This window comes from Oryza sativa, chromosome 5 (genome assembly GCF_034140825.1).
Source record: "Oryza sativa Japonica Group chromosome 5, ASM3414082v1".
Classification (NCBI taxonomy): domain Eukaryota; kingdom Viridiplantae; phylum Streptophyta; class Magnoliopsida; order Poales; family Poaceae; genus Oryza; species Oryza sativa.
In genome coordinates, this window is record NC_089039.1 from 13,605,342 (window position 1) to 13,620,077 (window position 14,736).

The 14,736-nt window shown below is 41.5% G+C and overlaps 2 protein-coding genes across 5 annotated transcripts; both read left to right on the plus strand.

Moving 5' to 3' along the window:
- Nucleotides 1–1,327: 1,327 nt before the first annotated feature.
- Nucleotides 1,328–6,120, plus strand: LOC4338348 (dolichyl-diphosphooligosaccharide--protein glycosyltransferase subunit 1A-like). Its single transcript, NM_001402509.1, has 10 exons — nt 1,328–1,515; nt 1,634–1,678; nt 2,248–2,876; nt 2,971–3,118; nt 3,215–3,391; nt 3,771–3,839; nt 3,943–4,032; nt 4,244–4,402; nt 5,253–5,477; nt 5,638–6,120. Exons 1-10 carry the CDS (start codon nt 1,402–1,404, stop codon nt 5,827–5,829), a joined length of 1,848 nt encoding a protein of 615 aa, NP_001389438.1. The 5' UTR covers nt 1,328–1,401; the 3' UTR covers nt 5,830–6,120.
- A 490-nt stretch (nt 6,121–6,610) lies between these two features.
- LOC4338349 (protein phosphatase inhibitor 2) lies at nt 6,611–12,857 on the plus strand. 4 transcript variants are annotated; one of them, XM_015784813.3, is made up of 5 exons: nt 7,038–7,361; nt 10,061–10,132; nt 11,110–11,225; nt 11,323–11,490; nt 12,290–12,857. In XM_015784813.3, the coding sequence occupies exons 2-5, from the start codon at nt 10,128–10,130 to the stop codon at nt 12,496–12,498; spliced, it is 498 nt and encodes a 165-aa protein (XP_015640299.1). In that variant the 5' UTR covers nt 7,038–7,361; nt 10,061–10,127; the 3' UTR covers nt 12,499–12,857. The 4 variants fall into 4 exon arrangements, with proteins under 4 accessions (XP_025881716.1, XP_015640299.1, XP_066166822.1 ...); XM_015784812.3 differs by lacking the exon at nt 7,038–7,361 and adding an exon at nt 8,126–8,295; XM_026025931.2 differs by lacking the exon at nt 10,061–10,132 and having other exon boundaries at nt 6,611–7,361.
- Nucleotides 12,858–14,736: the final 1,879 nt, after the last annotated feature.

Here is a 14,736-nt window from a genome sequence, read left to right on the forward strand (position 1 = left end):
AGCGTGAGGCGCCTCCCCAACACCACCGCGGTAGGAGCCAGCTTGCGGCGACCACCGCCCTCGCCCTCATCCTCGTCCTCATCGCAGAGGTTGGACAACGTGACCATCTGCGCGGCTAACATGATGCCTCGTTGCGGCGACGTCATCACCCACACCTTTATCTCCTCCTGTGCGAATTGTTCCTTGAGGTTGCCGGTGGACCCCCGTCACCATTGACCAGGGAGGAGTAGGCGGCGGCTACTTGGCAGCCGACGAAGCACACGGCTCATGTGACAAGGACAAAGTGACGTCGGCATGGGGTGTTGGTGGCTCGTGGTGAGGTCGTGGTGGTGGAACTGGTGGAACTACGGCTTGACGGTGGTGTGCCCTAACCCAACGGCCATGGACGAAGGCAGTGGCCTCGTCGCCCTTGACTGGTCAGACGGTGAGGAAGACCCACCCACCCCCCTGCATCCATATCTCTTTCTCCTCCCTCCCCTTTCTCCCCCTACATCTCCCTCGGCACAGTTCCTCTCGTCATGTGGGCAGCCCGGCACATGACAGGGATCGCGTCCACCGACACATAACTCTCTTCTCCTCCCCCAATGTCGTTGCTGCCAAGCAAGCCGAAGCACTGTGTGGCTACTCGCTCTTCCGGCATTCTACCGTGAGAGGACATCACGCTGGTGTTGCTGCTCGCCTCGTTGCTCTTCCTCGCGATAGATGTGTTCAGCCGTCAGCCCAGCGACGTTGATGCTTTTCCCTGGCCATTGCCACCACGACATGGGCTAACCTTGTGAATGGAGGTGGGCTCGGGGCTCGCAGCGGCCCGCGCGAAGGACAGGGACAGCGACATGCTACGGCACCTCGTCGTTGCTTGCGCCTCCTCTCGAGGGAAGAGGAGGAGCTCAACCACGGCGGCATGGCCCTGCTACGATGGGGAGATGTGGTGGTGGAGGAGGAGCCCGCCATATTTGACTACGCAGGATATCGTTGGTGCCCGCACCATCGCCTACCCACCGGAGAGGTGTGTGAAGGAGGAGAGAGAGAGAGAGGAGGACATGTAGGTCCCACACGCTGGCTCAGCTGATTAGACTATGTCAATGATCCATGTCATCGAAATCCACCCTCAGAACCACCGAGAGAGTCATTTTGCTCCGGTTTCGACAGTTGGGGGGTCAATATATCTGGTATTGCAGCTAATTTGAGGGACTCAATGTAGACTTACCGCGCTGCAAAACGCAGGACCGAGCCTGCCCGGCCCGATTGGGCTGCCGGGTCGGGCGGCCCACGAGCAGGTCTAGCCGCCCGGTCTCCTCTCCTCCACGATGAGACGAGGAGCCGAGGAGAGGAAGGGTTTAAAGCGCTTCTTCACTCGATCTCGCCGCGAGAGACCCACCGATCTGCCCTCCGCCCCCCAACATGGCGACGCCACCGCCGCTCCGCCGCGTCGCCGCCCTCCTCCTCCTCCTCGTCGCCGCCGCCTCCACCCCCACCGCACGGGCCGATCTCGTCGTCACCAGGGCGGATCGGAAGGTGAGCTCCCGCCTCGCTTCTTTGTCTCTCTGCGCGCCCTCCAGATCTCCCGACGAGCACGCCGCGCCTTCTGCCCCCGGATCTGAGGCCTCTTTGCCCTTCCTTTTCTTTTTTGCAGGTTGACCTGACTTCGCACATCGTTCGTGTCCTCACTTCGCTCAAGGTACACGCGGTTGTTGTTGCTGTGTTCTCTCGAATTTTGTTTGTCTAGTTGGGGGGAGATTCAGCCGTTCCCCGGTTCGTTCGTCCGATCTGTTAAGGGAGCTTCTCATTTCATCGTGATATAGTTCTGGATGGGTAGATGTTTGTCTCTTCATCGCTGATAATATGATAAGAGCGCTGTAATGTGTGGATGGATCATGGATGGAGTTAGCGTTTCATCATTAATGGTGTCCTGTATAGGTTCATCGCCTCGACGTGTGCTCACGAGTGCTCCAAATTCTTAACGTCTCAATTTGGGATGTTCAATTCCATGTCTCGCATGATTTGGCCTGCAGATTCTTTGGGTTGCAAGCTCTCTTCTGGTTGATTTGAAGTTGGGGTTTAACTGGCAATAGGGGTTCTGTGTTTGTCAGTGCCACCACCAATTCTAAAATCTCCGAGTAACTCTTTTTGAATTACACTTTGTCTGATGCCAGTCCTCACTAGTAGATAGAGTAATATATGGGGTTTTGTCTATGCACATGTGATATGCTGAGGTTTTGCTTTTGTTGTAATCTCTGTTTTTTTTAGGTTGAGAATAGTGGACCGGAGGCTGTTTCTCAATTTCTACTGGCGTTTCCCAATGTCCAAGCAAAGAACTTAGCAGCTATAAGAGCATTTGGTACTGAGGAAAAGGTGAAAGGTCCAAGTATGGTCCTTCCGATTGAAGTTGTTCAGCCTTCTGGAGTGCCCCCAGAACTTACATTCTTTTCGGCATCTTTATCCAAACCTTTGGAGAAGGGGAAGACTCTTCACTTAGATGTCCTGACCGTATTTACGCACTCTGTCCAGCCATTCCCCGAAGAAATCACACAAGCTGAATCGCAGCTTGTTGTCTATCAGGACAGTGCTCAGTATCTGTCACCTTACCCTGTTAAGGTACAGACACTTAGTATCAGATTGCCTGGTGGAAGAGTTGAGTCCTACACAAAGTACCCAAACACAAAACTTGCAGAGTCAGAACTAAAATATGGACCATATGAAGATCTTCCACCGTTTTCCTACTCCCCTATGGTTGTGCACTATGAGAACAATAACCCTTTTGCAGTTGCAAAGGAAGTTATAAGGGAGATAGAGATATCTCACTGGGGGAATGTACAGATTACAGAACATTACAACATTGCTCATGGTGGTGCCAAACTCAAGGGTGAATTTTCCAGGTTCTTCTCCCTTCTAACTTGTGCTTTAAATAGCTCACCTTTAGCTGGATAGAAAAAATTTGTCCAGAGATAACTGATGTGTTCAAATTTGCAGGATTGATTACCAATCTAGACCGTACATAAGAGGGGTCTCATCTTTTAGGCATCTTATTGCTAGACTGCCTCCAAGGGCACATTCTATATACTACAGAGATGAGATTGGTAACATTTCAACATCACATTTATGGAGTGATTCCAAGAAGGTACACTTGCTTTTTATTATCTCAGTTTCAAGGCTATAATATTCCCAGCAAAATTGCAAAAGTGAGTGCATATGCTGAATATTTATCCTATTGCAGACTCAACTTGAAGTTGAGCCAAGGTTTCCTTTGTTTGGTGGTTGGCAAACGACCTTTACCATTGGTTATGGTTTACCTCTTCAAGACTTTGTTTTCAATTCTGATGGAAAGAGATTCCTCAATATCACATTTGGTTCTCCAGTGGAGGAGATTCTCATAGAAAAGCTTATTGTGAAGGTATGTTCTCCTGTACCCATCTGGCACGCACGGTAAAATCTTTCATTTTTTACCCTTGTGTTCCATGTTTTGTTCTTAATTGCACTGATATAGAATTTTAGACACCAAACATAATTCCTTGTGTTGCCTATTTCTTTGATATTGAAATTAGATCTTCATTTATTGCTGGGAACCTGCAACTAACATACCCTTTTGTTGTCTTGGCTATCTTCTGGTGTATTGTCCTTCACTTAGTTATTTTTATTTTATGTTTCTAAAAAAATGTAGATGACATGTCATGGTTAGATAATCAATAAGAAATACATTTGCACATATTTCCATGAACGTGATGTTACATATTAATTTCCCTCCCTGCATAAAAACCTTTCTTTTTGAACAGGTTGTTCTGCCTGAAGGTTCAAAGGATATTGATATTTCAGTTCCATTTCCAACAAAGCAAGAGCAAGAGGTGACTTCTTGTTGGATGATACACACACACACACACACACATATATTCTGAACAACTAGCTGATCCTGTTCTTTTGTTGTAATGACAATGATTTGTGGTGCAGGTGAAGTATTCACACCTTGATATTTCTGGAAGGCCAGTGGTTGTCTTGGAGAAGCTTGATGTTATTCCAGAGCATAATCTATATTTCCAGGTTTGTCTTCAGACTTAATTTGTTGTGCAACTAATTTTACCCCTCCATGAAAAGTTGAGCGTTGCTAAATTATTAACCTGACTGAAGAGTATGTAAAATCTGCTATGCAAAAGGCTTACTGCACCATGAATACTTTCTGTGAGTTGTCTATCTCATGGTGTTTTATGTGAACCATAGCAAACTTATGGTGTTAATGCCCTACAATATGCAGGTTTACTACAGGTTCAACAACATCTCTCTACTCAGAGAACCGATGATGTTGATAACTGGCTTCTTTCTCCTCTTCATGGCCTGTATTGTTTACATGCGCACTGACATGTCAATCTCTAAGAATTCTCCTTCTTATCTGGCAAAGGTGCAGTGGGATGAGGTATGGTCGTTTTAGTCAAATCTCCCCTTTGAGGATTGGATTTTGATGATTTACGAGAAATGTTTAAATCTATCTTGCCATAACCTTTCTTCTAGTGAACTACAGTTTGTTACTATACTGCTGCTATGTTTAGGATGAGCACTAATTACAGTGAAATAAACTTATGAATCATAATTCGAATTGGTTTGCTAGCTCATACGGAGTACTATGTAGCGGTGTTATTTTTATGGGAGAAAAAAAATGCAATGATAAAAACTTGAACTAGTAAATATCAGATGACAAACATATTAGGGCCTGAGCAAATAGCTAGGAAAGGTCTCAAAATGTGCAGGGTTGAATGGTGGCCTTAAATTTTGGGGAGGGCTTGTTTACTAGTAATTTTAGTTGGATAAGTGACAAGTTTACTATCAGAATCATGTGAGAACTTTTAGTTGGATAAGTGACAAGTTTACTATCAGAATCATGTGAGAACGCTGTCCTTTCTGTTAAAGATTGGCTTTTGAGAGCTTTGGTCCAAAAATGGACAAGTTACAAGTGAAGGGTCTTAACCACGGTGGAATAGAATCTGCAAAACAAGCTCTAAATGAATCTGGAGGTAAAGAGCAGTCCATGCTGTGTTAAAAGCGAGCTTCATAATTGACAGGGAAAAAAATGTTACTTGAAAAGTCCTAAATCTTCAATCCAAACTTCAAAGTTAAGAAGATAATAATTGCGTATCATTGGTTTAAGCAGTTAAGCTGGATCAACATTAATTGTAGTGTTTCTGGAATTGAAGAATGCTTTAAACTTGTGGAGACCTCTTACTTTCTGCAGACTAACCTCTACAATCTATTTCATACTTTTTGTACAGGTACAGAGCATCATCCAGCAAATCCAGGCTATCTTCAACCAATGTCTAGCAGCTCATGATAAACTGGAGACCTCATTACACGAGTTATCTAGGTCAGGAGATGTTAAATCATGCAAAGTGGCTCGTAAGACAGCTGATGCACAGTTTAAGGAATTAGCAAAAGAGTTGAAGCCATTGTTGACATCCCTGCAGTCATCCTCTCAGTCTTACCAGATATGGCCAAAGGTTTGCTCAACGTCTTGTGCATAGACCACCTAGAAGAGAGAGATACTTACTAGTGCATCTTTATTCACCATTTAATTTGAATTTGAGTTCTTTGCCCACATTCTCTAATTAAGTATATGCGCCATAGTGGTTACAGTTGGCCTTTTTTTCTTTAATGCAGGTAGAGGAATTGGTTGCCAAGGAGAGAGAGTTGCAGGATAAGCTCATGACAAGGCATTCCACTGTGGTTGACAGCTTTGAAAAGAAGTTGCGAGGGCAAGATGTGGAGAACAGGATTGCTGCCCAGCAGCAGAAAGTTGCTGCCCTGAGGCAAGAGGTCGAATCTCTTTTAGAGTACATCAGTGAGATCTGAGCGAATCCGGCGCTGCATGGTATGTCAATTTAGCAATTAGACTGGAGAATGGATCACCTGGTTTCTCATTGTGCGAATTTGATATGCTCGAATTCGAATCAAATACTCGTAGATTTCCTGTTGATAACCTGTCTCAGTCATTCAGGCTGGGAGTTTCAAAGGACCTTGTAACATGATAAGCACTTGTGACCGCCTGAAACTGATTGAAATTTTGCACTTAATAGCAAATCACGCGACCTTTCACCTTGTTTCATATGTAATTTTCATGAAGATGCCATAATACCTTTCACGAACATTGCAACGTTTCTAGACAGCAACTCTTTCATGGTAGTACTAAGCTAATTGCTCCATTCACCTAATAGGGTCATCATGGGAAGTTGAAGATCAGGCAAAAGAAGTTTGACAGCTAATCATATTTTATTTTTTTTCTTAATAAAATATAACGTCTCATGTGTTTTTCGAGAAAAGAAAAAAGCCAAAGTCATTTTTCGCAGTTGACAGTCTGAAATAACAAAGATTGACCACCGGGTGTATCATCTTCATGTTCTGGACTCCTAAAAGCTCATCTAATATGTTAAAACCCTAATAACTTGAATTAATGGATTGTACGTAGTATCAACTCTGCCACGGACTGGCTCGTCAAAACGTCCAGTGAGACATGTGAGATCTCAAAAGCAATATTATTTCTCTTTACCTATGGCGGTAGACGGTGCTCCTAACGAATGAATTCACTGTGCCAAGAGAAATAAACAGATGAAAATAGGCTTGTAAACATCAGACATGGGATCAAGCCAGCTAAAATATTATCATTTTTGTTTGCTTGTATTACAAGATCAACTAGGATTACTCTGCTGGGTTAATTAGATCCGTGCCATTAAAAATATTCCGGTTTTAAAATATGCCACGAGCATTTACATATTTGAATCCATGCCATATAATTTACACATATTCAAGATATGCCACTACCTACCTCTTAGATGCATTTACGAAAAAATGTGGACCAAATTGCCCTTGTTTCCTTCTTCCTTTTTCTCCCCTTCTTTCTTCCACAGCTCAGAGACCAGTGATGCTTAGTGTCGGCAGCAGCAAGCACAACCAGCGATAAACATACGAGTGTTGCAGTCATTGTCTCCTCCCTCTCCAGCGTTATTTTGCACGCGACATCTGCATCTCCCTCCACCTCACACTGCCGTTAGGGGGACGCCTGCGACTGCAGCGCTATCTCCACCTCGGGGCTCCGCACCCTCGCCGCGGCCGCCGCCTGCTGCTGCTGCTGCTACTGGGGGACGCCTGCGACGGCGACGGGCACACGGAGTGCAGTGTTGCGGTTGCGACGGCGGCGGCTGAGGCGACTAGGGCAGCGACTGCTGGAATCGGATGGGCTCGAGCAGCGAGGGCGATGGCGGCAGCGATAGAGCAAGTTGTGGCTCACAACGGCGAGGACGGCGGCGGAGAGAGCGGAGAGAACGGAGCGGCGGTGGAGCAAGAAAGCAGCGGGAAGAGAGAGGTAGAAGACGAGGGAAGAGAGAGAGGTAAAAGATGAGTGCATTTTCGTCTAATACATGCAAAATACGTATCTTTGTGGGTATTAACACCACTGAGATTATAAATAAGTAGCAGTGGCATCGTTACAAATACGCAATTGAAATTACAAATAAGTAGCAGTGGCATCGTTACAAATACGCAATTGAGATTACAAATAGCAGTAGCATTGTTACAAATACGTAAATAGTAATAGTATATTTCGAAACCAGCAAATTTTTAATGGCATGTATCTAATTAACCCTATCTATTTTCATGTATGACATAATATCATTATATTAATATTTAAAAATACTTTTAATTGTTAATGCTTCTTGTTTTGTACCTATATTAGGAAGAAATTAATGATCAAAATATTTATTCAATGTCAAAGACTATATTGTACGCCTCAACTCTTGTGACTAATGAGAAAGGAGCAAGTATTCACGGCTAATTATTTTTTTAGTAGTAGATAATGTATCTGTCGATAACGAGACACACACGATAACTTGGTCGATACGAAAATTTACCAACCCAGTTATTTTATATGATAATAGAGATGAGGTATGCGTGTATGATTTCATAGAAATAAGTGGATGCGTATTGTGATCATGTTTGTTCTTTATAAAAAGAAGTATTTTAAAGGAGGTGAACAAAATCGTCTTTGCCTTTCATCACCCTTTACAAGTTTGACCTTTTCATGTCATGAATTTTTTTTAAAAAAATGGATAAATTAGCAATGACAAAAACAACATTCACCCCCACCTCTTCCCCTGTTTCTGACCAATCCCCTCTGCTCTCTCCTCTCCTCTCTCCCTCTCCCGCGATCTGCAGAGCCGCTTGTGCCCCCGCGCCGCCTTCCCCCCCCCCCCCCCCTCCCCCCGCCGTCGCCGGAGGCCTCCGTCGTGCGCGCGGCCGGCGAGGCCGCTCGAGTCGAACCGGAAGGTACCTATTCCTCTCTCTCGCAGCTCGTAGCCCCCCTCTCCCCCATCCCTCCTCCTTCCGCGCCACTTCATCAGCGGGGGCGGTGTGGACTGGAGATCCCCCATCCCGGCGTGGATTGGATTCGATTGGTTTGATCTCGTTTCTCTCCCTAGCCTGTAGCTTTTTCTTTTGTTAGAAACGGAAAACGGAGGATTAAACCCCATATGCCCCCGCGTGTTAGGTTTAGGTCTGCCTGCACCTGGATTCATCGTTCTAGGGTGGGGGATTTATGATCGAGTACCAAAGGATTTATGATCCGCTTGTGGTTTTTCGCCTTGCGATAAAGCTGAACACAGTTGACAATAATTCTCTCTGTAGAGATAGTCGATGGGCGATCGTAATCCTGACTAGAAAATTTGATTACACTGCCATCCCGCACTACTTGTGGTTCTATATAATAAATGAATTCGTTGCTCGTCATTGCGCCGTTGCTCATTCTCCATTCCTGAGCACGCACAAACTATTGCGCACCATCCTTGTAGCTGGTGGGTATAATATATGCGTATTGATGCAAGTGTGTCTAGTGGCCATCGCTACCAAGGAAAATCAGTGATCACTAGGTCATGGCTGACACGATTCAGCAGTGGAGCTGTGTTGTTGATTAAGACCCCATGAAAAGTCAGTTAACCTAAGATAGTTATTACTAATGGTTCCCTTGTAACAAGAATTGGGGATGGTACCCAGTGTGCCCCCACATCCATTGATGCAGGCCAAATTGTTTGTGGGCTGCAAAACCTTTCTCTTATCATAACAGACAAATGAAAACCAGAAAATGGTCTATATATATATATATATATATATATATATATATATATATATATATATATATATATATATATATATGGTGTTGGTTTTTCTTCTCAGTATTATGAAATCTACACACATCCAGAAGAGTAATTTGTGTTGGATGATGCCAATATTTATTTCTATAGTGTATGTAACGTTGTGGCAACATCAGCATGTCACAATTTGTGTGTGTCTGTCTTAACACATGCTAATTTTGATGTGTGTGTGTGTTGTGCGTGTGGAGGGCAGGGGTATCCTACCCCTTCTGACTACTATGGAACCATCACTCTGAGCTGGTAGGAGCAGTAACCATTTTCACCAGTTAATCCATCGCTGCTGCTAAATGTATCACTATGTTTATTTTTTCTTTAAGCCAATAGCTTGTCTCGACAGCATACTATGTTCAAAATATTGTGGTGCTCTCTCCAAGCTGGGTTAGTTATGCATTTATAGATTGTCCTGCTCAAATATCTTTATTGATCTTCAGTCACTGCAAGACCATTCACCTCCATGCACATGATGCACTCTCTAAAAAAGTTACATTCTACCAGTTCATTATCTCATTTGTCATGTGCAGAAAATTGTTTGATTAACTTTGTTAGTATTATGAGTCATTCGGGATCATCAACTTGAGATGATATTAAGTCGTGTCGATATGTTGGAACTGGGAATTTGCACGTGCTTTCCTATCTTACACTTATGCCACTGACAGTTGGGCTCTGTTTTAATTTAAAACACAGGAATTTCACAGATATCAGTTCAATTCCTACACAAACCAGAAAAAATCTCACATTACATTTGGGCCTTAATGTTCTAATGTTTTTACCGTATTTGCATATCTCCAACTATATGTTATTATTTTTCTTTCTGGCATCATGCATCATCAATTTTCCTGCATGAAAACATGATGAAGCCATTTAACATTATATGACTTTGGCAGCTTTCGTGAGTGAGGATTTCTCAAACTTCATTTATTTTCCATCACTGGGAGGTGTTGAAGCTTAATCATGAGGTCAATTCTTGCTTCCTACCTTTGGACATATTTCTGCTGGTTTGCATACCTTAGGCCCACGCCCATAACACGTTACCAAGAAGTATGTTTGGTAAATTCTGAGGATTATTTGTTATTTTCCAGTTGCTATGATATGTAAATTAAAAAAACAAAACTCGGCCGGCGGGGGAAAGACCGCCCCCTCATCTTTTCAAGCTAAGAAGAAACCACAGACAAAGCTAGTCAAGAAAGGCCACGAACCCTGGGCCCTTGACAAAGAATCAATTTAAGCAGCACCTCTTTGTTTACAGTTGTTTTTCCTTTTTTTTTCCTTTTTACCTTACAAAAGTTAAGGTTCCAGCCAGGCAGTTATTAATATGAGGTGGTGTAAAGATTCAGCAGTTTCAATGATGATGAAATCAGTGGTTCCATTCCGGATTACTTCAGGGTCAAATATTGTTTAGATGGGACTCAATGTTGAGAATTTAGAGCTGTATGATTGTATGATTGTTTAGTAAAATCAAATATTACTATAAATACTAAAAAGTTGAGAATTTAGAGCTGTATGATTGTTGAAGTATGATGTCTCAATCTTTTAGGCCCAGAAATAGTAGTTTGTTGATTTATGCTGCTTGGATTTCAGAACCTGATACGTTAAAACTGAAGGGATGAAAGGGCAAACAGAGCTTGTCAAAGTTTTGTGTTAAGAAAAAGGTGACACGGCTCCTTTTGATGATGGTACCATGGTGGAATAACTTACAATAAGGCCCTAAGTGCTTAGACAGATACACCATAGCTGCTGATTTGTACATGAATTTTGTTTCGAAAAACTGTTTGATTTTTAGATTAAAGAACTTTATGGAGTTTTAGATTCATACACCATCTTTTTTTCTTTTTTGGTGTGGAAATGCTGGACTGTTAAGAGCTAGTTGAAAAAAAACTACTGCACAAGCGTGAGTTTAGAGTTTACTTAATTTGATTTTACTGTTTTTCTTTAGCTCTCGTCGTGTGAAGTGGAATGAAGACAACCTGTATGAGATTGAATCAAATAAACCTGTTAGGCAGAAGATAACTGAGCCTAAGACACCATATCACCCTATGGTAGATGATGATGGTACATGTTTTCCTGTTCTGATCTCATTATACCTTTACTTGACCATATTAGTTACTGTGTCGTTGTTGAATATGTCTTGCCATTGCTTTCTTTATAGGGTCATTGTCACCAACGCGTCCTTTTGACAAGTGTCTGGATGAGACTGTTAATGCTGAAGCTATTTTAACTGCTTTAAATGGTGTGGCTTCTTCAAGCAAAACTGATCCAAAGGATGATGGTTGGGCATCCTCAGATGATGATGCAGATGCCATGGAACAAGATGATGGTTGTGCCTCTTACCCTGTTCCCATTTTCATATATCTACCCTGCATGTAGTAATTTGCTCTTATATTTTCCCTGTTTCAGTTAAATGCATTTGAAGACATCTTGTTTTTGATGGAAAAATTAATTAATTGATTATCAGGAAATTACATGAATATGTCTGAAAAGTCTTGTCATTGGATAAGTAGCGCAAATCTTACTGGAAGTTATAGTATGTTAACATTTTGTAATAGTAAAGCACATACACCGACCAAACCCTTAGCATTGCTCTACTAAAGCAACGTACATATCTGGAGAGGAGGCATTTAATAGAGATTCTGAGAACCAGTTCAAAATAAATCTTGAAGGTTATACTTTGTACCAGCTCAAAATGATGATGATTAAAACACATTTTTTGAGTTTGATGGTCAGAAAAGAACAGAAGTGATTATCAATATTCATTTATTTCCACATGTTAAGCTAGCTCCAATTTATCTATTAACTTCCAAAGCAAATTCAATTTTGACCTAGATGCATCTGATGACAGATGACACAGCTCTTCTTAATATATCTGTTTTATATAATTAGACAAATGTTTAGTTCTTGCTTCCTCGTTGGTAAATTTCGTCAATTCATCTTAAAATCATGTTGTATACGGAGTACTTTCTTTTGACGACATAAGCAAGGGATACATACCATCATTACGAATTGGCAATAATCTGTTATTCACCATAGGGAACCTGAAATCTTATGGAGTATGATAGTTCCTGTGGGATGTTTCCTGGTATCATCGGAGAGTTAGTTATATGTTGGTGTTCATGTAGATCCAGAAGCTGAAAAGTCAAGACTGAGTTTCAAGGAACATCGTCGTGCTCACTATGATGAATTCCTCAAGGTGAAGGAGCTGATGCGCTCCGGATCGCTGATTGACGATGAGGCTGATGAGGATGATAGAGGTGCAAAAGGCAGCCAAGCCAAAGCTGTAGGAAAGAAGCCAGCAGGCTGTGACAGCACACCCCCACCGCAAACATGAAGCAATGAAGTTACCGTTCCTTTTTCCCTGTTGTTTGCTAAGCTAGGAAAAGCTCAACATAGCAGAAGCATGTGGTTTGTCTAAATTGTGTGAAGCATGCTTTGCCTGTGTGTTAGATCCTTGTATTCAAAATCAGATGTGCATCCTGTAAACGACGCATGCCATTCATCTTCCCTTTGTGTTTAAGATCTTGATGTACCTAGAATGGCTTTGATTTAGTTTGAGTTGCCTAGCTACATTTACTTGCTGAACGGTGAGCTCCTTTGCATGTTCATTTGAGACTATTTATCAAGAGCTGATACTCAAACCACATATTGGATAAGGCCAGATATGGCAAGATATGGCCTTGATTTGTTTCACGCATAAAGTGTTTTTTTCCTCACCATATATTTCTTTAATATTGTGACTTTGTATTTCAGTATTTTTGGCGATACTAGTTTAGTTTAGTAGCGGCAAATATTTCTTTATTTATTTTAGGTGCTCTGCTCATCCTCGAAGTATACATAAGATGAGTGGAGGAAGACAGAGAAGAGTGGGTTCAGCCAGATGAATAGAATGGGTTGGAAAGATTTGGCCTGACAGGGTTTAGGGAATTTTTTCCCCGGATTACATGGAAACACCACTCCACTACACACGCACCATTATATTCGACAAAGACCTACAGTAAAATGGTACTTCCTCTGGCCCAATTTATAAATTTCTGTGTTCAGCTTTAATTATCTGTCTTATTTAAAAAATTTTATGATTAGTATTTTTATTGTTATTAGATGATAAAACATGAATAGTATTTTATGCGTGACTTAAATTTTTAATTTTTTAAAAAAAATTTAAATACGACGGACGATTAAAGTTGAACACAGATACTCATAACTGGAGGGAGTTAATCGCTAAGCTCACTGGATTCCTAATTGAAATGCATGTGTATGCCTAATATTTATGAGGGTTGTGTTTGGCACTCGTATTTCTCAACTTCTCCCTTATTTTCACGTGTACGTTTTCTGAACTTTTAAATAGTATGTTTTTTAATATATATATATATATATATATATATATATATATATATATATATATATATATATATATATATATATATATATATATATAAGATCTATTTTTCAAGTCATTTTAGCTAAAAACTTAATGGATTATGCACTAATAAACAACCTCGTCTTCTAAGCGAGATGAATGAGTTAGCAACCTGTACTCCTGATACACCCTTGTATTTGAATTAGGTTTATGGATTTTGTGGATGTAGTGAACTACTGGAATTAAAAGAAATTCGACAAAAAAAACATCTCCATAAACTCAAGATAAATCCATGAAAAAAATTTCTACAAGCTCTAGTAAATAAATCCAACACGAAGAACAAATTAAACGAACTCCAACTCAAACAAAAAAAAAACTTTAGATGAGACATCATTGATTCATGTTAACTTTTTTTGGAAAAATAAATTGATATTATTAAGCTTTCTTTTATGCAAAACAAATTGTTGTTTTTGGATGGTCCAAAGTAAAGCAAGCACAAACTACAAGTCATCGGCTCGTTAAGGTTCGACTCGTTTGAGCTAAACGGACAACTGTTTGAGCTAAACGGACAATTCACGAGCTGGCATATAAGCTTACGAGCTAAATGCCTAGTGACTCATTAGGAGTACGGCTCCGTTTGGCTAATGGGTTATACCCATTGGGAAATGGATATAATATCCTGGTAGGATGTGGTGGTAGTTTATACGAAGGAAAATTTTATCCCATATTTGGTTGGATGGATTGGAAAAGGAAGTTTCTAGAAGAATGACTAAAATACCCCTTCAAACTATGCTAAATGAGTAAACAAACAGCACAGCTATTAGCTATAAGTTCAAATGGTGAGGGTAATTCAATAATTTTTCCTAGTAGTCAATCCACCCTCAAATCAAGCAGGATTCTATATCCCACTCCCATCCACACCCAAACAGTAGAAATATGAAAAATGGAAATAACATCCATTTCCCACACTCCTCATCCCATTTGCCAAACAGAGCCTACGAGTTCAGGTCGATGTAAACTCTACTCCTAGCCATTGCAAAAGTGAGTTGTGACAAATGTTAAATTTCGTTTAGATGTATCTTCTGTTACATTAGACCGTTCGCAAAATTCTGACAGCATAGTACATGAAGCTACCGGAAAAAAAATACCAAATTGGTACCGCTTGACATATGATATGCGCATGACAATACCGATGTAGCTTGAGCGCGAATG